Genomic DNA, 22814 nt, shown 5'->3' with positions numbered 1-22814 from the left:
CTTGGGGAAGGTCCAGTCTTCCTAGTCAGGATACCCAGCAGCCCAAGCCCAGCAATAGCAAACACAGTAGCAGGGCGAACCAGCAGCAGCAGTGGGCAGCAGCAGATGCTCCAGACTGTAGGGAGTTCTGACATTTATACCCTCTTACAAGTTCTCAGAATTTCAACTCTCACAGCTGGCACAAATCACACCGTGCTAGAGCCTGAGACGACCACAGTTAATGGTTGTGGACATTCAGAAACAGCCTCATACCCCACAATTGGGCTTAAAACAAAACACACTGACATAGCGTAACTGGAGTTTTAAAGAGACCAAGACTCTTGCTACAGAAGACATCATGTATTTGCGTTGCTTCACAGGGGCCATACAAATCTCTGTATCATTCCAATTTTAGTACTTGTGCTGCCCAAGTAAGCACTTGCATTTTTTGTTATTGTTGCTAGTTTTTGTTTATTCTTTTTCAAAACGGATTCTCTGTGTAGCTTTAGCTGTCCTGGACTCACTTTGAAGATCAGGCTGGCCTCAAACTCACAGAGATCTGCCTGTCTCTGCCTCCCAGAGTGCTGGGATTACAGACATGTGACACTATCCCCAGCTACCACTTAGTTTTTTGAGACAGTGTGTCACTATGTAACCTAGGCTGCCTTCACTCACTTTGTAGACCAGGTAGACTCTTGCCTTTTTGTTTCTCATGTGCTGGAGTTACAGGCTGCTATACCTGGCCTGGAAAAAACCAGGCTCATAGCCACATCCAAAGCATTGTCCTCTGGGAGTCTCCACCCAGCAATGGTTTGAAACAGATGCCAAGACTCACAGACAAACATTGGGTGACGAATAGGGAGTCTAGAGAAAAAGTTGGGGGGGGGGGGGAGAATAAAAGGACTGGAAGTTGACAAGAGCTCCACAAAAAGACCAACACAGCCAACTAACCAGGGCCCAGAGGGGCTTATAGAGTCTGAAACATGAACCAGATACCATGCATGGCCTGGACCTAGGTCCTCTACATATAGGTGGCTAATACATTGTAATTATATTTAGTTGAACTAGACTTACAGATCATATTAGAATTGCAGTTGCATAGGAGATCTTAGAGCATTGTTTTTAATATTGGGAGTTATCTAACATGACCATTGGATAATGAATGGTTTTATTCTAAACCAACGTTTCCCTTCAAATGGTAAATTCCTACAGGAATTATGAGGAAGACACAACAGGCCATATATTTGAAGCTAGGTCACCAGAGAAGAACTATTTGAAAGTATTAAAAGGATTAGGAGGTGTGGCCTTAATGGAGGAGATGTGTTAATGGGGGTGGGCTTTGAGGTTTCAAAAGCCCACTCTCTCCCTCCCACCCTTTCTCCTCCCTCTTCTCCACCCACTCTCTTTCTGCCTCTCTTGCTATCTCCCTCCCACCCAACCCAGTCCCCCTCTGCTTGTGGATCCTGATGTAGCTCTAAGGTACTTCTCCAGCACCATGCTTCCTGACCCCATGACAATGAACTAAGCTGAAACTGTGAGCAAGCCCCCAATTAAATGCCTTCTTTTATGAGGGTTGCTGTGGTCACGGTATCTCTTCCAGCAATAAGAGCAGTGACTAAGACATCCATCTATTATGGAATTCTCTGTCATCTATTAATGATATTAGATTTTGAAATAAGCAACTTGAGAAAATTCTAGCAATGTAATTCCAAATAAGAAGCAGGACAAAGAACATATATAACAATCTCAGTTGTTTAATAATACAATCTACACCCCCACCCCCACCCCCACCCCCTAGGTGGGAGGTAATAAAATGGCTATATAGTGAATGGCTACCATTTCCAGACAAGGGGGCATTGATGAATGGGTTTTATTTCAGGAATTTTTTTCCAGAATTTTTGAAGTTTTCTGCAATAAACCTGTAGTACTAGTGAAAAATGTTACTTTAAGATATAAGAAAACTAGTATTTTAAAAAACACCTCATTGTTTCAGAGGAAACCAAGTCCATGATGTTTATACTTACTCATTGTCATCATCACTGTCAAAAGAAAGGAGACTACTGTTTTTTATTTGTTTTTGTGAGTTCTTTCTAACTGGATTCTGCTTATTTACATCATCTTCATTTGCTTTCTTCTTTTTGGAGCTTACTGTTAGGCCTGAACACTTTTCATCGGAGGCACGCTTAACTGGTTTTCGATACATGATTCTTCCATCAGCTGGAGGTGGTTCTTCATCTGTGGAAAAAAAAGAGAAATTGAAGAATTTTTCTCATTATTCTGTGGTTAACAAAGAGTCAAATAGCAAGAAAATCTTATACTAGCCTTACTGATGTCCTTGAATGAATTCAGTCTGGTCTTCTCTACTGCTTTTGTTTATAGCCTTCCCAACACATGTCAGGCAATAAAAACTCACTAAGGTTTTCCATAATTATGTTAGCCTCCAACTGATTACAGTAAAGATGAAGAAAGCAATGGCCTGAACTCAGGGACTTATGCATGCTAAGAAGGTGCTCTACCACTGAGCTGTATTTCGAGTTCATCAGGTTGAGTTTGAATTGTGTTTGGAACCACAGTATTTCTCCTTAAAACCATGAAGCAGATGCTCAGGATAACCCAAGAGCACGACAGAACACACTACACTGCAGGCTCTAATTAGTTACACAGATCTTTCCTCACCGGTTGACCTATTTTGTTAGTAGGACACTAAGGTAGGTCTACTTGTCTGTATTTTAGTGAAGGGATACTTGAGGCACAGGTGAAATCACTTGCTGAAGGTTACATCTGGTGCCAGCCAATGCTTGACCCAATGGCCACATTCTTCAAACCATTCTATTCGGGAAAAAAAAAAATCCTACTTTATGCTCTTTAAATCATTCTGGACATACCTGCTTTGGCAGCCTTTATTTCTGCTTTAATTTTCATGACTTCTTCGGCTGTTAGGTCTCCCTTTTTTAAAACCACTACTTGAGGCTGTTCATCTTCTTTGTCACTGTGATTATCATCTTCATCTGGGAGCTGAGGCTGGGTTTTCTACAGAAATGTAAATATGTGTAGGTTTAATCTTTAACCAAACACAAACACTGCCACTGTGAGCAACTGTAATAATTAAAGTGCGGGCTGGACAGATGGCTCAGAGTTTAGGAACACTTGCTGCCCAAAGGTCCCAAGTTCAATTCCCAGCAACCACATGGTGGCCATAACCATCTATAGTAAGATCTGGTGTGCAGGCAGAATGTTGGATAAATAATAAAGAAATCTTTAAATAATAATAATAATAATTAAAGTGAAATGGGCCAGGCAGTGGTGCTGCATGTCTTTAATCCCAGTACTCAGGAGGCAGCGGTAGGCGGATCTCTTGTCTGTTTGAGGGCAGCCTGGTCTACAGAGTGAGTTCCAGGACAGCAAGAGCTATATGGAGAAACCCTGTCTTGAAAACCAAAAAAGTGAAATAGGTAACTATCCATGTAATTTATAGAAATTGAAAATAAAATGAAATTTTAATTAACTCCAAAGTGCTTACCTGAAAACAGGTCTACCTGCCAATCACCCAGGCCACTTGTCCAGTGGAATTTATTTCTATCTGGCCTGCTGAGGGCAATGCCAACCTACCTTGGTTCTTTGTTTCTAATCAACACTTCATTTCTGTCTTGTCTGAATTCGACATAAAGCAACCCCCAAACAACTCCACCTCGCCATCCAAGCCATCAAAGTACAGAAAATAGTTATTTCCCCTGCCTCTGCTCATTTACTATGCTAACAGCTTCAGTTTAGTAGACATCTTTTTTGGGGTGTGTGTTGGGGGAGGGGTTCAAGGTATGGTCTCTCTGTTTAGCCCCGACTGTCCTGGACCACGGATCTGTAGACCAGGCTGGTGTGTTGAGTCAGAGGTCCGCCTGCCTCTGCCTCCTGAGTGCCAGGATTAAAGGTGTGCGCCAAGCAGACATGTCACCAGCTGCTCTGCAGTGCCTTACAAATGGTTTCGTAAAAGATTTTGTACGTAAGCAATACCGTTTAACATATTGTTTAGCACGGGACTTCTCAAACAGAAACCCCGTTTAAGACTCACTGTACGCAAGTAACAAACGTACTTCGTTAGCTAAATCACATTTTCCAAAAGCTAGGCACTATGAAAGTCCTGCTTTTTAGCTAAAAAAATATATATGTTTTGCATAAATACTTTGAGATAAATACAGAATTACCTCATTTTCCAAACTATTATTTTTCAAAATAATTTTGTGCTGTCATCTAATGTGGAATACCCCGCATGAACCGGCTTTAGTCCACTGCCATTCTTTATTCCATACCACTTTTACACCCTCGGGAAGCTAGACTTTCAAGTTTGAGTACCTAACAGTCCACCACGACCACATCCACTCCTCTGCCTTCTGTCCCTCAAACTGTGTCCAGGGCCCCACTGTCCCAGGCCGTCTCTTACTCCGTTTGATAGCCTTCAAGACTAAAGAGCCGCTAGAGTGCTCCTGAAGGTAACTGCACGTCCTCTTGTGTGACATTTGGATAGGCATCAAGAACGACACTGTTCTCAATGTTACCTTTGTTTTTCTTTCCAGACAGGGCTTCTCTGTGTAGTCTTGGCTGTCCTGGACTCGTTTTGTAGACCAGGCTGGCTGGTCTCGAACTCACATGATCTGCCTACCTCTGCCTCCCCGAGTACTGGGGCCACAAGCTCGCGCCACCACGTTCGACTTCGATGTTATCTCTATTACACAAACTACTTCGAGCCGTGCTGTTTCATTTCCCTGTCTTGGGACAAACAGCAGGGATTCTACTAGCCCACGACGGTTTACCCAAAGACTCCGGCGTCTAGTCATTTTATCAAGCGGCCTCATTTTCCTTATCTGAAAGAGGGGACGACGCTGTCAATCACCTTGCTCGCAGGAAGGGAGGTCCGCAAGTGAGAAACGACAGGAAAGCCGTTTTAACTGGCTACTACGCGCTAGGCCATCTTCCAGATCAGCACTCCGCGAGGAAGGACTCCCTGACGCGAGGGGCCAGACCCGGGGTCCCGCCGGTCTGCAGGGAGGACCCGGCAGTTCCACCTGCGCCGAGGAGCGGCGGGGCGAGCAGCCCGAGGGCCGGGCGCGGCGCGACTGCCCGGGCTCACCTTGGTCTCCACGGTGGGCCCCTCCCGGTAGCCGACGCGCTCCTTGAAGCGGGACAGGAAGGCGGGCTCGGCGGGCCGCACGTACGACACCCGGTTCCGCTGGCTCATGGCGGCTCCTGCGAAGGCCGCGCTCCGACCCCCGCTCGCGCTCCGAGCTGCCGTCGCCCGCGCCTGCTTCTGACGTCGCAGCTCGGGACGCCTCCGGAGGCGCGGCTTGTGGGCGGCGCCAAATTTAAATCCGTGGCCATCTTGGCGGGAGGACTCGGGAGGCCGCGGCGGCGCGAATCCGGCCGAGGTCGCCATGGGCCCGGGAAACAGAAGTAAGTCCCGAGCCCGCCCCGCGAGCTCACGGCCCCGGCAGGGGCAGCGCGGCCGGGCGGCGGCCGCAGGGCACCCCGGGGGCGGCGGCGCGGGCGGCGGGGCCTGACAGCGCTGAGCGAGGCCGCGGCCCGGCCGCTTCCGCGCTAGCTGCCCGGCCGAGTGCCGACGGCGGCCCGTGCACCCGCCACCCGCCGCTGCCTTACACAGACCTGACTTTCTGGAAGGAAAGCGATCTGCGTCCCCCCCGGGCGCGTGCCCGCAGAGAGGAGGGAATTAAAGCGAACGGCAACCGTCTCCTTACAATAGTCACCACTCTTCATCCCCCACTTCTTTAATTCCTGGAACCAGAATTTCATCGTTGTACGAAGCCTTACAGCTAACTGTGCTCTGTAAATAAGTATACTAACACATTAGCTAATAATAAAATACCGCAGTTGTGGGAACATACTGTAATAACAGCTACTTGTAAGCGGTCTTTGACGTAGTATCTTATGTACTTCTCTTTCCCTTTGTCATACGAGATGCTACGGTGTCTACTGAGAGAAATGCTATAGGCGATGTGACAGTTCCCAAAACTCACTTGCACACAAGCATTGTGATACAGCCAGTTGTTCTGATAACATGGCTGAAACTGTTAACATTTCTTTTTGTGATTCCTTTTAACTTGAAAACTTGTGCACACGTGAATATTAATATCTGATCCCTTAAGGAGCTCTCCGTTGTGACCCAGCGCTTGCTGTCTTCATGAACTTCTCCAACTTCCCCGCCCCGTCCCCTCGGATTCTAGCTGCGTTACTTTCCCAAACTGAACCGTTTTTTTTTTCTCTCTCTCTCTATTTGGGCTCTCCCAGCCTTTACCGGGCTTGTGATCCGAGGGCTCACCGCCTTTGTTTCCTTCTCTCAGGATCACTTTACTATGCTGTCTCTTGTCCAGCGTCTGAGAAATGGTTGCTTATTTTTGGTCCAGTTTCATAGTTACTAAAGACAGGTAAGTAAATCCTACACCATCATGTCTGACTGATGATTGATGGAAAGCTCCATTATGTTTGTAAGTATAAGAAAAGGCATGACCTTAGATTTCAGGTTTCATGGCATGAATGTCTTCCTTTTGTATCCTGGACCTTCTTGCTTTTTCTTTTTGCTCTATGTACAAAGGTGCTGTTTGTTTATTACCGACGTTGAGAGGACTGAAAAGTGGTTTATGGGGCAGGGGGAGGGGTCGGTCGTCTGTCTGTTTCTTCCTTCACAGGTGTTGATTTGAGGCATGGGTGGAAGTATAACCTCCAGAAATCAAGTTCTGTGATAACATTTTGCTTTGATAGATAAGGTTAAAGAAATTTAATGGATTACAGTTTTCAAAACTTTATGTGTAAGGCTGTTTTGCCTTCATGGATGTGCGGGCACCTGTGTGTGCAGTACCCACGGAGGCCAGAAATAGGTACTAAGTCCCTTGGAACTGTATAGAGAGCTGTCATGTGGGTGTTGGGAACTGAACCCAGATCCTATAGGTGAGCAGCCAGTGCTCTTAACTACTGAACTCTAACCCTGAGCCCCTAATTTAAAAAAAAAAAAAATTAAAGGTTTTATTTGAGAAAATACAGCAAGTGCAAAAGTGTGGCGTGTTTGAGGACTAGGCGCTGGGCAGCTGAGGTGGAGTAAGTGAGCAGCAGTGGGGAATGCATTGGGAGGTTGGTGGCAGAGAAAGGTGATGGCCCTAGACCAAGTCAGATGACTGTAAGGACTTGGCTTCCCACTCAGAATAAGTTGGAATGCCGCTTAAAGCTTGTTCAGTTTGGAACTTTGAGATAGGCTTCTTCTGCGTAGTCTAGGCTGGCCTCAAGTTTTTGATTCTCCTGTCACAATCTTCTGAGTACAAGGCCAGAGGAGAGGCTTTGCTTTGACACCTGTAATTGTTGAAACTTTATATTTTGTTATAATTAAACTTAGAGAAAAACTTCAGAATAACACAAATTCACTGGAGTATAAACTTACTTTTCAGTCTGAATTATTCATCTTAAGGACAAGATCTGAGATGTGAGTTTGGTGTTTGTGATACCTGAAGTTTAAGCCCCTAGTGGATTTACACCATTTGTTCCTTCAGTTTGCTTCCTTAGTCTGGAACCGCTGGGGCAAGAGTGAGCAAGACACTCAGTTTCGACATACTGTGTTCAGGGGGTGATCTGTGGAAGTGGGGAAGTCTGTTCATGTTAACGCTATCTGCTCAGACTTAGCATCACCAGTGGCTAACTAGAGACAAAGTGGAAAACCCTAATATCCCGATTCCTGGGAAGGAAGTCCTCCAGTTGGGAGCCACGGAGAGGAACCCTGAGTTCTTGGATGCTGTAGGGAGTCCTTTCCTCTGACAGCTAGAAGAAAAGGGGGGGAGCAGTCCTTAGTTCAGATGACTCACCTTTCTCACTGAATTTTCAGTCGTCTTGAGTAGATGGTTCTTTCTCTGCCTTCAGAGACATTTCTGGGTGTTGCTCCTCCACCCTGTTTCCTCGGTTTTTCTAAGTTGTGGGTCAGTGAAGTTCATTCCTCACACTGTCAGTCCAGAAGCCAGTCTCTAACTTCTTTATTTTGCCCCTCTTTGACTTCTTTTTCTTTCTTTCTTTTTTTTTTTCTTTTTTACAGAATCATTCTGCCTCCTTAATGTGACAGTTGATGGGGCTAGGGGAGTAAAAGAAGGAGGAGGACCACAGAAGAACAATCGTTTATTCCACGGTGGTGGCAGTAGATTTCAAAGCTAGAGTGAAGGATTTGCTATCAGATTGTATATGAAGAGTGGGAAAAAATGGAGTTGTTTTTAGCGTTAGAGCAGGCCCTGGCAGACCAATGGGCTAAGCTGCCACCGGTCTCTAGTATGCCAATCAAACAGACATGTAGTAGTGAAAAGCTAAGGAAGGAGGTTGTTCAATAGGACCTCATAGGAAAGAGGAGCAAGAGGCCTGATGACTCCCAAGTCCAAGTTTGGAGCCCTGACATTAAGGTTAGGTTTAATTAGACATTAAGATACTTATAACCAAGTCAAGGTCTGGTTCCATCCATCATTATCTGGGCTCCAAGGGTGTTCTGACAGCAGAAGGATTCTGACATCTCTCAGGCATCGGGGCTTCAGATGCTTTTCTTCTTTCCTAGCATGAGACTGTCAGAAAAAAATGTAAGATTTTAGAGGGTGGAGAGGAAGGGGGGGTCCATTGTTTTAATAGTTTGGCAGTAAAAGTGTCTATAGTTACAGAGTGAGAGAGAATTCTGTGGTTTGAGGCCTGAGAAGATAGAAAGATAGAGTTGTTGTTTGCTGAGTTGAAGCAATGTTACTGGGCACTTAGGTCCATAACTTCTGCCTCCGTTTTTCTACCTTCCAAAAGAAATTGCTAAAAGAAGTTGTTACCTTTACAATTTAGCCAAGATAGGTATTATAAAGGAGGAGAACCCAGTTTTCCCCATTGTCTCTTTGGCAGTGTAAAGACCAAGATCACAAGATATGTAGATTCAGCTATGAGACGGTTTTATATGTCCTTTCCTTGTTGAATGGATGGTACCTCCAGCTCCTCCCGTTGTCTGGCTTCCCACTTTGAACACACTTTCTCCGTTCTCACAGTATGACGGGCACAGGTGTCTCTAGGATATAGAACACTTGTGCCCTACAACTGCCATTCTCTCAGTGTGCCATCACGGCGTCACGATCATAGCAGCACATTTGCAGAGAGCTCAAACACATTAAGCCCAAAACAGAGAGAGATAGCGGTTTTATGATAGTTGAAGGGGAAGTTCCGTAGTCTGTGAGCCCTTTGCATTAGCGTCCATGTTGGAGTGGGTAGGCAAGCATCTCACTGTCTCATTAACTAGGGCGTTCTACAATGTAAACCTTTTTCCTGGGGACTGGGGCAATGCTAGTCGTGAGCTGGCTCCACGAGTCTGTGGAAGAGCTGCCAAGTCCAAGAACTTGGGGACTAATTGCTGCAGTGTGGGGTTTTGTTTTTATTTTTGTCCTTTTATCCTTATAGATCTATTTTCTTTTTCCAGCTGAGTTACGGAATGTGACAAATTCTCATTCTAACCAGCCAAGGTAAGAAAAAGTGTTGCTGATGCAGATGGAAAAGTTGAGGATTTAGTAGTGCAAGATCACTGTTTACTATGCTCAGAGATGCTTCCTTCAAAATGTTCGCTTGGCTTCAGCTAGTTGGAAATAGAGGGAAATTGTACGGTTCCACACACCTTCCCGTTCCCAGAAAAGTGTGGCGTGGATGGCATAGTCCTTGTAAAGACTTCTTAGTGCTAGTAAGAGGGAAACGACAGACAGCAGTGCATGGCGCGCCTTGCAGTAACTTCCTTTGATTTGATTTTATTTATCTACCGGGAAATAAATTTGTAAAGGTTTTTGATTTATATAAAAATGTAAACGGGGTAAATTTCAGTAGAGTAGACCCAGGACTTGGACTTATTATAGAAATGGTACAGCGAATTTGAGATTCAGGTCTTTGTACAGTTGCTTTCCCCAGAAAACTTAACCTGTTACTTTTGTTTTGGTCTTTAGCAACGAAGGTGATGCCATCAAGGTTTTTGTGCGAATCCGTCCTCCTGCAGAGGGCGCTAGATCCGCAGACGGAGAGCAGAGCTTGTGCCTCTCCGTGCTCTCCCACACTGCTCTCCGGCTGCACTCCAACCCAGACCCCAAGACCTTCGTGTTTGACTATGTTGCGGGCATGGATACCACTCAGGTAGGAGTCACTGGAAATGTACCCTTTCATTTGGAAAGTGTAACGTTGGGGTTTAATTTCTGGTCACTTTTTAGTTTGGTAGATTTCAGAGACGAAAGCTAAAACATTTCATAAATATTTTCAATCTGATTTTATTAGGCAGTTGTCTTCTTTGTTCTTTAAACTTCATCCCAGAATCACACAGTGTGGTTTATGTCTCTTTCTATGCATACCAGTGAAGATAAAGACTTCAGAACCACTTAAGCAATCACTGGTATAGCTGACTTTCTAGTTTAAGGCGACTATGACTGAGCTGGTGAAGGTGGCTCAGGTCTCCCTAGCTGAGCTCAAGATACAAGACCCACGTGAAGTCTGGAGATAGTGGTGGAAATACTTAATATCTGACCTGTTTCAGCAACCTCCAGCTGCATGGTGATTTAAACTTAATTAAAATGAAATATAGTTTAAATTTTGGTTCCTTGGGTGCATTAGTCATACATGGCTCCTAATCATTTGAAATATGGCTAATGTGTTGGAGAACAAAGTTAAATAGTCACATGCAGTTTATGGCTACTGTATCAGACATCATAGGTCTTTATTTTTTCCTTTGAAATGGGACCTTGTGTATCCCAGCCTCGCCTAGAGTACACTATGTAGCCAAAGATGACCTCAGACTTCAGATCTGCTTGCCCCCAACTCCTGAGTGCTGAGATTACAGGCCTGTACTGTGGTGCCTGGCATAGGTGTGTGCTGCTGAGGATTGCAATGTGTAAGCACATTGCAATGTTTGTTTTGTGAAATATTTAGATCACTTTTCTTTTCAGCAAGAAAATTGCTGGTCAATAGAAATATAAAATGAGCTACACTTATAATTTAAAATATCTTTTTTGTTGTTTGTTTATATGGTTGGTTTTATTTGTTTTGAGACATGGTTTCTCTGTGTGTAGTCCTGGCTGTCCTGGAGCTCTCCCTGTAAGGCAGGCTGACCTTGAACTCAGAGATCTCCTGCCTCTACCTCTCAAGTGCTAGAATTAATGGTGTGTGCTATTACCACCTGGCTGAATCTGGATTCTTTTTCTTTCTTTCTTTCTTTCTTTCTTTCTTTCTTTCTTTCTTTCTTTCTTTCTTTCTTTCTTTCTTTCTTTCTTCCTTCCTTCCTTCCTTCCTTCCTTCCTTCCTCTTTCTTTCTCTTTCTTTCTTTCTTTCTTTCTTTTTTTCTTGTTTTTTGGTTTTTAAGAAAGGGTTTTTCTGTGTAGCCTGGGTGTCCTGGACTTGCTATGTAGAACAGGCTGTAGACCTCAAACTCACAAAGATCCACCTGCCTCTGCCTCCCGAATGCTGGGATTACAGGCACGTGCCACTGAGCTGGAGTTCTTAATGGTTGCTGGAAATGACAATGGCAAATATACTTCAGGTTAAGAGGGATCTAGTGAGCTGTCTCTTCCTTCTACTCTTTTCTGTCAAGACCCTAGCTACATTCAATTGCTCACACACATCCCATTCATCTCGGGAAGACAGGCAAAGTAGCCTCTGTCTGTAAGCCCAGCACTTAGAGGTTGAAGGCAGGAGAATCAAGCACAGCCTCAGCTATATAACCACTTCCAGGGTTACAGGATGCCCTGTTCTAAAGTACCTCAGTAGACACGATGTGGGGAAACAGGAACTGGCAAAATTAACCAGTCGTATATATTATTTAACTCTGTGTGCCCAAAATACCACTTGACTATGTAATTAATGTAAACTGTTATTAAGATATTTTCCATTCTTATTGATTCAGTCTTCAAACTCTCCTCTATAACTTACACCTATACAACATCTCTGCTTAGACTAGTAATCTGTATCAGGCTTTCAATAGCCACATGTAGCTTGTGGACAGTGTAGGTTTAAGAATTATTGCATCGTTGGTAAACTGTATCTACCTATAAGTAAAAATAAAATTATTTTCAGTACAAAATAATGACAAAATAAGTGAAGAAAATATCAAGCTATGGGGGCTGGAGAGATGGCTCCACGGTTTAGAGCACTGTCTGCTCTTCCAGTGGTCCTGAGTTCAATTCCCGACAACCACATGGTGGCTCACAACCCTCTATACTGGGGTCTGAAGTCCTCCGGCATGCAGGTGTATGTGCAGATAGAGCACTCACATACATAAAAAATGTAGAGCTATAAATTTTGTGCTAAGGCAGAATCATATTTGTATGTAATATATAAGATTTTTTCTAAAATTTAGATGCATTTACATTTTTTCTTTTTGATTATTTTTTTTTTTTCCTTCGAGACAGGGTTTCTCTGTATAGCCCTGGGTATCTTGAAACTCTCTTTGTAGACCATGCTGGCTTCCCAACTTCTAGGATTAAATACATGTACCACCATGCCTAGCTAGATTTATTTTGTATGTATTGAGTGTTTTGCCTGCAAGTATGTTTATGTGTGCCATATGCATGGCTTGTGTCGTAGGAGGGCAGAAGAGGATGACACATGCCCTGAAGCTGGAGTTATGGATAATTGTGAACCACCATGTGCATTCTGGGAATTAAATGCAGGACCTATACAAGGGCAATGAGTGCTCTTCATCACTGAGCAAACTCCATGTGTGTTTAAAAAATCAAGTTATTATTTACATGTCTGAGTGTTTTGCCTGCACATATGCCTGCATACCACATATGTGCCTGATGCCTTATAATGCTAGAAGAGGGTGTCAGACCCCTTAGAACTAGAGTTACAGACAGTTATGAACCCATCATGTGGGTGCTGAGCTTTAGACTAGGGTGGAAGAGCAGCCAGTAGTACTTCTCACCACTGAGCTTTTTGTCCGGCCATCTGCATGCAATGTTTTTTTTCCTCTTTTTTTCTAAGGCAGGATCTTACCATGTAACTCTGACTGTCTAGGCTGGTCTTGAACTCCTGCCTGCCTTTGAATGCAGGGCATTAAGGGTATTCACCACTATGCTCTGCTTTTTTCTTTCTTTCTTTCTTTCTTTTTTAAGAGGTATGTGGTTTTGTTTGTTTGTTTTCATTAAAAAAAATTGAAATGATTGGGAATGGTAGAGTCAGTAAAGTGCTAAGAACCCATAAACAAAGTCAGGTTTGGTGGCCCACACTTGTAGTCCCAGCGGAGAGAAGGCAGGGACATGAATCACTGGGACTCACTGGTCTGCCTACCTACTTGCTGAGTGGACTTTGTCTCAAACTCAAAACAATAAAAACCTGCCGGAGAGCGCCTGAGGTGTACTAGGCAAAGTGTCATCTGCACCTCCCGCGTGTGTGTGTGTGTGTGTATGTGTGTGTGTGTGTGTGTGTGTACGCAAGGAATTGAAATAGATTTGTAAATAATATCAACACTAAAAAAAAAAATAGCAAAACTGTTGTATTTTAGAAATTGATGAGGTTAAAACAATACAGTTGACACTATATTAGGTTTTCAGATGATGCCAGGTTTTTGACTTTTCCCTGGTCATGTTCCTCCAAAGCAAGAGATACACACTTGAAATCTTTGATTGTATTGGAGATTACTAGACCTAATGATATTTGGGTTTTACCTTTTCTCATCTTATATGGTTTAGCCATTTTCCTAAAGTGGATGCAATCTTTAAGCTATAGGCCTTGAAGTCTAGCACTCCATTTTTATTATGAGGCATGGGTAAGAAGTATGTTTATTAACGTGCTTGCTGCTTGTATTTGTAGGAGTCTGTGTTCTCAACAGTGGCTAAAAGCATTGTGGAGTCGTGCATGAGCGGTTATAATGGGACCATCTTTGCGTAGTAAGTTGTTGACTATCTCTGTATAAAGATGTGATGTGTTTCTGTTAGGTCCTACTTATTGCTGCTTTAATAAGTCACCCCAAACTTAGTGGCAGAAAATTGATTTTACAGTTCTTTGAGTCAGAAGGTCAACATGGGTCTCACTGAGGTAAGATAGGCTGTTTCTGGGCCTTCATTCTTTCTCAGCTGCTCAGGAAATGTTTCCTTCCTTTTCCAGTTTCTAGAGACCATTCACCTCGCTTAGATCAGAGCCTTTCTCTGTTTTCAAGCTCACAGTTCAGCTTTCGGCCCCTTCTTGTTTTTCACTCCTGACAAAGGTTTTTGGACTTTTAGAGACTCCTGTGACGGGTCAGTCTGACCTGGATAATCAAGGTACAGTGAATTTCATCTCTTGGAGAGAAGAATGATATTTGGAATTTTCTGAAAGAAAGGTTTACCTATTTCTCCATTTGTTTATTTATCCATCTGTTTATATGCTCGACAGTCATGGATATTTATAGCATACTTTGTAATCTCATGCTGTCTTCCTCATCTTGGTCCATCTTTGGTGCGCTGAGACCTGGAATGGCTTCCGTATCATCTACAGATGTGGGTATTATGCTGTTGATGAGCTTACACCGATGTCCAGCAACCACAGGGCTTACTCCAGCCTTTCTTTCGTGTTTAGCTATCTTTGCTGTCGGTGCTAAACTTTTTACTGTCTAGAGGACATGTAAAGCAGTTTCAGAATTAAAATGTATCGCTGTGAGAAAAATACTAACTGTAAAGTACTTACTTACAATTACCTTTTTATGTGCTTTCTACTACCATAAAAACTAGTCTGCAGGGGTGGGCTTTGAAATCATTCCAGCTCAGAGGTCTCTGGACCCTGTTCTGAAGTACATGTGTCCTCACATGGTACCCATCTCTTGGGGGGGGGGCAACCAAGGGCAACAGCCGTAGGCTGTATCTTTAGGGAGTCTCTTGGACAGCCCTGGCCAACAACTCACAACAGGCTGCTTATGTCTGGTAGTGAGGTTTGTTGTTAGATAGTCTTTGCCCAGATGAGAGAAGTTGGTAAAATTTTATACACACACACATATATACATACATGTCGGGTTTGTTTTTTTTTTTTTTTTTTTTTGGGTTTTGGTTTTTTTTTTTAGGTAAATAGGAATTGTATGATTCCTTATGGCTTTTTCAGACATCCTTATTGTTATTTTACTTTCTTCTTTCCTTTTATATTTCCCTCCAGCCTTTTCCCCAAAGAGCTCACCTTTCCCATTTTCTTGATCAGACCACCTGTCCCCTACTGTCTTCGCTGTCTGTGGCTCCCTGTCTTGATACTGGTCCTGTTCTATTTTCCTGGTTTCTGCAGGCCCTGTGCTCACATCTAAAGAATTAGAGCTAGAACCCTTTAAATGTTTTCTTTTAAGGCATGAGATAGAAAACTGTTCTATCATGTCTTTCCAAAGTAGCAAGAATTTTTTCCATAGATTATTTTCAGTGGTGAAATTGAAAATGTTTTTGAAATAGCTACAATTGCCACAGGTTGCATATCTTCAGAACTGTTTTCCGTGAAGACTCTGTAGACATGCTTGCTTATTTATTTATTACCTGTTTTCTTGCATATTTATTTGTTTGTTTATTTGTTTGTTTGTTTAGAGGAAGGTTCTTATTGTGCATCTCTGGCTGTTCTGGAACTTGTCATACAGACCAGGCTGGCCTTAAACTCACAGGACTATGCTTGCCTCTGCCTCCTAAGTGCTGGGATTAAAGGCACAAGCCCCTATGTTCAGCTCTGTAGGAATATTTAATCTAAGGCACATTCATAATACAAATTCCTTTTAATGTTTGTGGGTAGAACTGGAAGATAAATGATTTGTTGGTTGGGAGATCTGCCTTCCTCTGCCTTATGCTAGAATAAAGGCATCTTCTGCCATGTGCAGCCCTTAAAGTTATTTTAAAACAAAGACATCTCAATGTCTTTTCAAGGCAGAGACCTTCAAAATTACTGAATTATTTAGCAAAAATTGGAAACAGAAATCTAATTAACTCTGGTTGAATAAATTATGCTAGAAGATTCTGTATCCATAAACTATTGTTGCTATTTATGAAAAATGAGGCAGGCAGCCAGGTAATGCGGTGCACGCCTTTAACCCCAGCATTTAGGATGCAGAGGCAGGTGGACCCTTGCAAGTTTGAGGCCATGCTGGTGCACAAACTATGAGTTCCAGGACAGCCAGGGCTGTTACACAGAGAAGCCATGTCTCAAAAAGTCAAAAAAAAGTAAAAGGCAGCCGTGTGTTTACTAACTGAGATATCTGAGGTACAGATAGCAGAAAGAGGGTTGCAGAGGCATTTGGAGAGCATCATTTCCCTACATTCTAGTAGACCATGTTACATTAGAAAGGCAGTCTCAATTTTATGTGTGAAAATAACACAATTTTCTTTTTTCAGTGGGCAGACTGGCTCAGGGAAGACATTTACTATGATGGGTAAGTAAAGAGCAGTGCTTGCTGGCCAAGTAGACTTTCTCTACTGACCACTTGGAACATGTTTTGGGGGAAGGCATGTTTTTTTTTTTTGTTTTTGTTTTTTTTTTTTTGTGTGTGTGTGTGTGTTATATTGCTCTCAGAAAAATCAGGATATCTCCCAGGTTCTGAGTCCATCTTCATTATAGCTGCGTTCTGTGGCTCAGTGTTTGGCACCTCCTCCTGGAGGTTGGGAGGTGAGATCCTGAGCATGTGGCCAGTTCTGCTGGTATCCATTCCCTCATTCTGTCTTAAGAATTTTCTAAACATGATTCATTAGCATCATGTAATTTTGAATTTTGAATTTATTGCTCTGAACTGTTCTGGAGCTGCTTCAGGAATCAGGGACACAGGCAAAAATTTTTGAGTGAAGGATAGCCTGGGGTACAAAACTTGTGAGGTTAGAACTATGCAGATATATCAGATATATAAATATCGTTATCACAAGCTTGAAATCGTATTCCTTATAACTCTTATACACCTGTCCTTCCCCAGTTGTAACAATAGGAAAACCACTCTTCATTGCTGTCTGCTAGGAGTCCTGTGAAGATCTATGTGGCTTTTACTGCCCAGTTAAATAGAGCAAATCCTAATTTTTAGCACTTATGTGTGTTTGATGTACAATTATAAGTGCTTTATTTGCAGACTTTCAATTCTTCCCAAAAACTTTCTGGTTATTGACATTATTATTTCCATTTTGTAGCTGAATATTCTGACACTTAAAGTGAGCACACACTGTGGGCCCATGGGTTAGAGAACACATTAGTCTGTGTCTTAGTTCTCTTGTGAAGAGACAACATGACCAGGCAAGTTAAAGAATAAAGAGCTAATCAGGGCTTACCGTTTTAGAAGGCTCCGTTACTAGAATGGCAGGACCGTGGCAGCAGGCAAACAGGTATGGAGCTGTAGCTGAGAGCTTCCATCTGATCCAGAGACCCAGAGGCAGGTAACTGGGAATGATGTGGGCTTCTGAAATCTGGAGCCCACCCCCACTCGCACACCTCTGCCAGGGCCACAGCTAATTGTTTCAAACAGTTCCACTAACTGCAGACCAAGCACTCAAGCATGCAAGCCTGTGGGGGACCACTCTCATTCAAACCACCACATTCTATGGAAACAAAAGTTGAGTGTGTAAACAGTACGATTATGTCAGTACCACACAGCCGAGCGATGTCAGGCTTAGTGTGGGGACTGATTTCTCTGTCAGATCACACCTATTTCTCGATTGAGTTGGTACCTTCTGTGGGCCTTCCCTCAGGCTCTGACGGACAGTTTTAGTACTGTGTCTTTCACAGGTGTAAACTGTAAACTGGGTCTGCTGGAGACAGACCCTGGAAGTTGGTTATACCATATACTGTGTTGCCTTTGATATTGCCACTTTGAAGGATTCTCAGAATAAAAGGTTTTTGTTTCATTCTTTTTCCTCAGGACCATCAGACTCTGATAATTTTTCTCATAATCTGAGAGGAGTAATTCCACGAAGTTTTGAATATTTGTTTTCCTTAATTGATCGTGAAAAAGAAAAGGTAAAGCTTATTGTAAAAATGAAATGTTGGGGGACTGGAGAGATGGCTCGGCTGTAAAGAGCACTGATAGTTCTTCCAGAGGACCTGCACTCACTTCCCAGCACCCACAGGGCAGCTCACAGCTGTCTGCAACTTCAGTCCCAGGGGATCTGATATCTGCCAGCCTTCCAGAACAGCAGACATGCACACGGAACACAGGCACACAAGTAGGCAAAACATCTACACATAAATTAAAAATAGAGCAATAATATAATGAAAAAATAAAATGTTGATAGACTACTTGTCTCACATGCAATAGTCCCCAGCACTGCATAAACTGAGTGTTTTGGCAAACACCTGAAATCTCATCATGCTGGAGGTGGAGGCGGGAGGATCAGAATTTCAAGGTTATCAGAAGTTGAGAGTCATCCTATGGAGAGTTGAAGGCTACCCTGACTGCTAGCATACACAAGAGAGCAGACTGCTTCTGGGGCTCTCAGCCAGTTTTGGGAAAGGAAAGTGTATAGACAATCTCAGCCAAGGAAAATAGACTGCAGTGATTTAAATGAGAAATGGCCACCATAGTCTCAGGCAGTTAAGTCCCCACTTGGTTGCACGTTTTGGAGAGGCTTTTGGAGGTATCATCTTGTTGTAAGGAGGAGGGCTTTGGAGGTGGGATTTGGAGGAAGTCTCAGCATCGTTTCAAGTTCACTCCCTCCTCTTTCTGCTTGTGTTTGAGATTTGAACCCGCAGCTTCTGGGCTCATCCTGTTCCAGTAAGCTGCTTTCTTTCTGCCATCATGGACTCCTATTGCTGTGGAACCATAAGCCCAAACAAATCCTTCCTCTTATGAGTTGTTAGGGTCATGGTGTTTTGTCCCAGCAATGGTAAAGTAACTGGTCCATAGAGATAAATAAAGTCCTCTTTAACGATGGACTGTCCAAGTTTGTCTGCAGAGCTTGCTTGCACCTCCCTGTCATCTACTTCCGTGTGGGTTATGAATCCATCTAAGGACACCATCTTTTCCCTCCCACTGGTTCCTAGGTTGGACCATTCTCAGGATTGCACTCGTTTAGCTTGGTAGATTCTAGAGTTAAGAACCCTTGGTGTTTTGTGCTTTATATACTGTGTATCTTGGAAATTGGTATATAGCATTAGCTTACCATTTACTCCTTGGCAGAAATATCCCAAACATTGTAGTTAGACTTACTGCATGGCAGTGAAATAATTAAGTTTAACACCTTGTATTTCTATGGTTAAATTTTTTAATAATTTATTTATATGAATATTGGGTGTTTTGTCAGCATGTGTGTCTGTTATACTATGGGCAAACCTGGTGCCCAAGGGGGCCAGAAGAGCATGTCAGATCTCCTGGGGTTACAGTTAGAGATGACTGTGGGCCTCTGTGTGCCGAGACTCTAATGAGGGTCCTCTGGGAAAGTAGTCAAAGCTTTGTATCCCCTGAGCCATCTCTCCAGCCTCTGGTTGTTGTTGTTTTTTAAAACAAACAAACAAAAAATCAGGTTTTATTGTTATTTTGAATGTATGGGTGTTTTACCTGCATATTTGTGCTTGAGGAGGGCAGCAGACTGGACCTGCCATCGTTAATAACTCCGTGGGTGCTGGAGACCAAGCCCAGGAGTCCTCTAAGAGCTGCATGTGTTCTGACCCTGAGCTCCAGCCCCAAGTGTATAAGTTCTTAGAGTGAATTATTTTCAGTCTTTTAAAGAACATGAGTCTTGCTTCAAGTAAATCCAGGCTGATGATATGGCTCAGTGGGTAAGTACTCCTGCCACCAAGCCTGAGAACCAAGTTTGATCCCTGGGACCCAGATGGTAGAAGGTGATAACCTCCCAGAAGTTTTCCTCTGATCTACACATGTATTTCGTTCATGAGCATGCGATACACAGAAACTCAAAAAATACATGTCAAAAACGAAACTTTGTTTTTACACTCTGAAGGACAGTGGAAACTCGTTTGGATTGCTCAGTTCCATCTGTATGAGTAGGCTCTGTGGTACCTCTCCAAACTGGATTTCTGGGACTGCCACGATGACGCTTGAGAATGAGATCATGTTTTGTATTTTGTTTTCCAGCTTGTTTTCACTGACTTTTTTGATATTTTACATTCCATTAGAGGGCAGTAGGAAAACATGCCTGCAGTAGCTTATGGAAACTGAGGCGAGTGTGTGACAGTGATGTGCTAATTGACGCTTTCTCTTACAGGCTGGGGCCGGGAAGAGCTTCCTCTGTAAGTGCTCCTTTATTGAGGTCTACAATGAGCAGATCTATGACTTGCTGGACTCAGCATCCGTTGGACTGTACTTAAGGGAGCACATAAAGAAGGGAGTCTTTGTGGTTGGTGCAGTGGAGCAGGTTGTGACCTCAGCTGCTGAAGCCTATCAGGTACCCTGCCATGAGGATGTATTGATGTTTAGACAGCAGGCTTTCCATGAAAGGGCCCTTGTCTCAAAGAATCAAGATTAAGATACTAAAAATGTTTTATAAAGGCATTGCACAAACTTCTTGAAAACTAAAGAACAAAGAATGTGGTAATATTTTCTAGATTTCTCCCTAGTTAAACTCAAATTTTGGGCTGGATGGGGGTTACATACCTGTACTCCTAGGACTTGGGAGGAAGAGGCAGAAAGAATTGTAAGTTCAAGACTAGCCTTGGCTACATGTTAAGACCCTATCTCACAAAAAGGCAGGAGTGCGGGTGATGACTCTGGGCTGTTTGGCTTTTTTGCAATGCTTTGATGGTGTTCATTCTAAAAACAGTCTAAAAGACACTTCGCGGAAGATACCTTCTTAGCACTGTTGCTCTGTGAGCTCCCTGTTGAAGGACCTCGTGAGAACAGTGATCCTTCTGTGTCTGCTTTTTTGTTGTGAGGCGCAGACAAACACAGTGAAGGAGCTTAGAGAACACTGTGCTGACATTTCAAGGACCTGGTGTGGCCGTTTCAAATGTTCTGGCTTTTTCCCTTATTTTCTTTTATGTGTATGGATATTTTGCCTGCAAGTATATCTGTGTACCATGAGTGCACAGTGCCTCCTCCGTTAGATCTTCTGGGACTGGAGCTAAAGAAAGTTGTGAGCTGCCAAGTAGGTGCCTGGAATTGAACTTGGTTCCTCTGGAAGAGCAGCCAATGCTCTTAGCTACTCAGTCATCTCTCCAGCACCATAAATAAACTTTACAATGTAAAATTTAATTCATAAAAATATTGCCACAGGCTCACGTTACTGCATGTGATGTTAACGTGACCTTGCAAGAACCCATCAAACAATTCAGACCATGTATCAGCACCAGGGTAGACGTCTGTCTAACAGGGGTAGCTGTTCCTTTCTGTTACACATCACTAGCTCTTCTCTCAAAATAGTCTTGTGCTGAATGTCATTATTATTTTATCCCATAATCAATTAATTTGGTTGTTTTTGTTTATTTGTTTTTGAGACAGGGATTCTCTGTATAGCTCTGACTGCCCTGGACTCCCAGGAGCCATCTGCTCTGCTTCCTGGGTGTTAGGATTAAGGGCATATATCACTGCACTCAGCTGTACTTGAATTTATTTGTTTGTTTGTTTGTTTGTTTTAGATACTGTCTCATTAAGAAATTTAGGCTTTGTTGAACTTATGCAGCCTAACCAGGCTGGTTCCAAATTTTTAATCCTTTTGCCTCAGGCTCCTAAGTGCCAAGATTTCAAGCTGGCGTCACTATACCCAGCTAACAGCTGAATGTTTCATTCTAATCAGTCACCATATCACTTACCTTTTAAAATCATGAATGCCTTTTAAATTTTGTTATACACTTTTTTTTTTTTTTTTTTTTTTTTTTTTTTTTACTGCCATTAGTTTGATAAAGAACTCTATAGCGTTTTTAGTGTTTTGCGTAGTGGTGGTGTGTTTGGTTGGTTGGTTGGTTTTTTTGTGTCGGGGTTTCTCTGTATAGCCCTGGGTGTACTGAACTTGCTCTGTAGACCAGGCTGGCCTCTAACTCACAGTGATCTGCCTGCTTCTGCCTCCCTAGGCATTGGAATTATAGGGGTGTGCCAATGAGCTCAGCTCTTTTCATAAAATTGTTAAAGATTAACCTCAACCTATCATTTCCCTTTGTCCTATTCTCTTGTCTTACCTGTTTGGGGACTGCATATTTAGAATGATATCTACTTAGAAATTATGGCAGAGCTTGTCCCTCCAATTCTGTGGCCCTCATTCTGGAAGAAGATGTATGTGTGTGTGTGCCAGGAATCAAAGCCAAGACCTCATTCACAGTCAACAGCATTCCACCATAAGCCATTCCCTTTCCCAAGACTTTCCACTATAGGTAAAGGTTCTTTAATAAAGCTATGCAGGCATTTTATTTCTAGTTCAGGTCAATTTTGATAATTTATGTATTCCTAGAAATCAGTTTGAAGTATTTTAAAGTTAGCATACAAAATATTAGTTACCATATATATATATATGTATTTTAAGAATTAAGTATTCAAGCGAATGTGTTTGTTGCTTTTGACCTATGTTTGAGAGACATGTTCTTTTTAGCTATACAAACACATAACTGAACTAATATTAAATATATTTATAACACTATGAAAAGAAGGCATAGAGTACTATTGCAAAACTATAAAAATACAAATAATATCAGTTTAATGGACTTATAGGTCAGTGGTAAAGAGGTTGCCTGTTGTTTAAAAAAAAATCTCAATTGTGTGATTTTATAAATCAAGACTAAGGAGCCAGATGTTTGGGTGAAAACCTACTAGATCAGAGAGAGAAAGCACCCAGCTAATCTTCCTACTCAGCTCCCCAGAAGGAAAAAGCCAAAAGCCCTTTCTTCTCCTCTACACTGTATTAAACACCCCTCAACTCAATGCCCCTCCTTTCTGTTTACTCCCTGTCAGCTGGTTTCTTGCTCCA

General features: G+C 42.8%; 2 protein-coding genes across 4 annotated transcripts in view; one reads left to right on the top strand and one right to left on the bottom strand.

Annotated features, from left to right (window-relative positions):
* Window positions 1–1713: 1713 nt before the first annotated feature.
* Kiaa1143 (KIAA1143 ortholog) lies at window positions 1714–5288 on the bottom strand. Its single transcript, XM_021654481.2, has 3 exons — window positions 5102–5288; window positions 2865–3009; window positions 1714–2214 (listed from the first exon to the last, which is right to left on the bottom strand). Exons 1-3 carry the CDS (start codon window positions 5207–5209, stop codon window positions 2000–2002), a joined length of 468 nt encoding a protein of 155 aa, XP_021510156.2. The 5' UTR covers window positions 5210–5288; the 3' UTR covers window positions 1714–1999.
* A 1-nt stretch (window position 5289) lies between these two features.
* Window positions 5290–22814, top strand: part of Kif15 (kinesin family member 15) — a 64348-nt gene continuing 46823 nt past the window's right edge. Inside the window, exons 1-8 of one of the 3 annotated variants that reach the window (XM_060385004.1) lie at window positions 5290–5421; window positions 6327–6410; window positions 9449–9491; window positions 9960–10143; window positions 13807–13883; window positions 16323–16360; window positions 17825–17922; window positions 20127–20306. In XM_060385004.1, the coding sequence (XP_060240987.1) occupies window positions 10129–10143; window positions 13807–13883; window positions 16323–16360; window positions 17825–17922; window positions 20127–20306 (408 nt within the window). In that variant the 5' untranslated portion in view covers window positions 5290–5421; window positions 6327–6410; window positions 9449–9491; window positions 9960–10128. Of the gene's footprint in view, window positions 5422–5586; window positions 6411–9448; window positions 9492–9959; window positions 10144–13806; window positions 13884–16322; window positions 16361–17824; window positions 17923–20126; window positions 20307–22814 lie in introns of those variants that run through there. The other 2 variants (XM_060385002.1, XM_060385003.1) reach the window with 2 other exon arrangements.

The sequence above is a fragment of the Meriones unguiculatus genome, chromosome 6 (assembly GCF_030254825.1).
Source record: "Meriones unguiculatus strain TT.TT164.6M chromosome 6, Bangor_MerUng_6.1, whole genome shotgun sequence".
Lineage (NCBI taxonomy): Eukaryota > Metazoa > Chordata > Mammalia > Rodentia > Muridae > Meriones > Meriones unguiculatus.
Note: the sequence above shows the minus strand (reverse complement) of the source record. Positions and strands in the feature narration are given on the sequence as shown.

Coding starts and splice junctions, on each gene's coding strand:
- Kiaa1143 (XM_021654481.2), bottom strand. CDS start 5,209: ATGAGCCAGCGGAACCGGGTGTCGTACGTGCGGCCCGCCGAGCCCGCC. Junction 3,010..5,101: donor GGCCCACCGTGGAGACCAAG/GTGAGCCCGGGC, acceptor ACATTTCTGTAG/AAAACCCAGCCTCAGCTCCC. Junction 2,215..2,864: donor AATAAAGGCTGCCAAAGCAG/GTATGTCCAGAA, acceptor TTTTTTCCACAG/ATGAAGAACCACCTCCAGCT.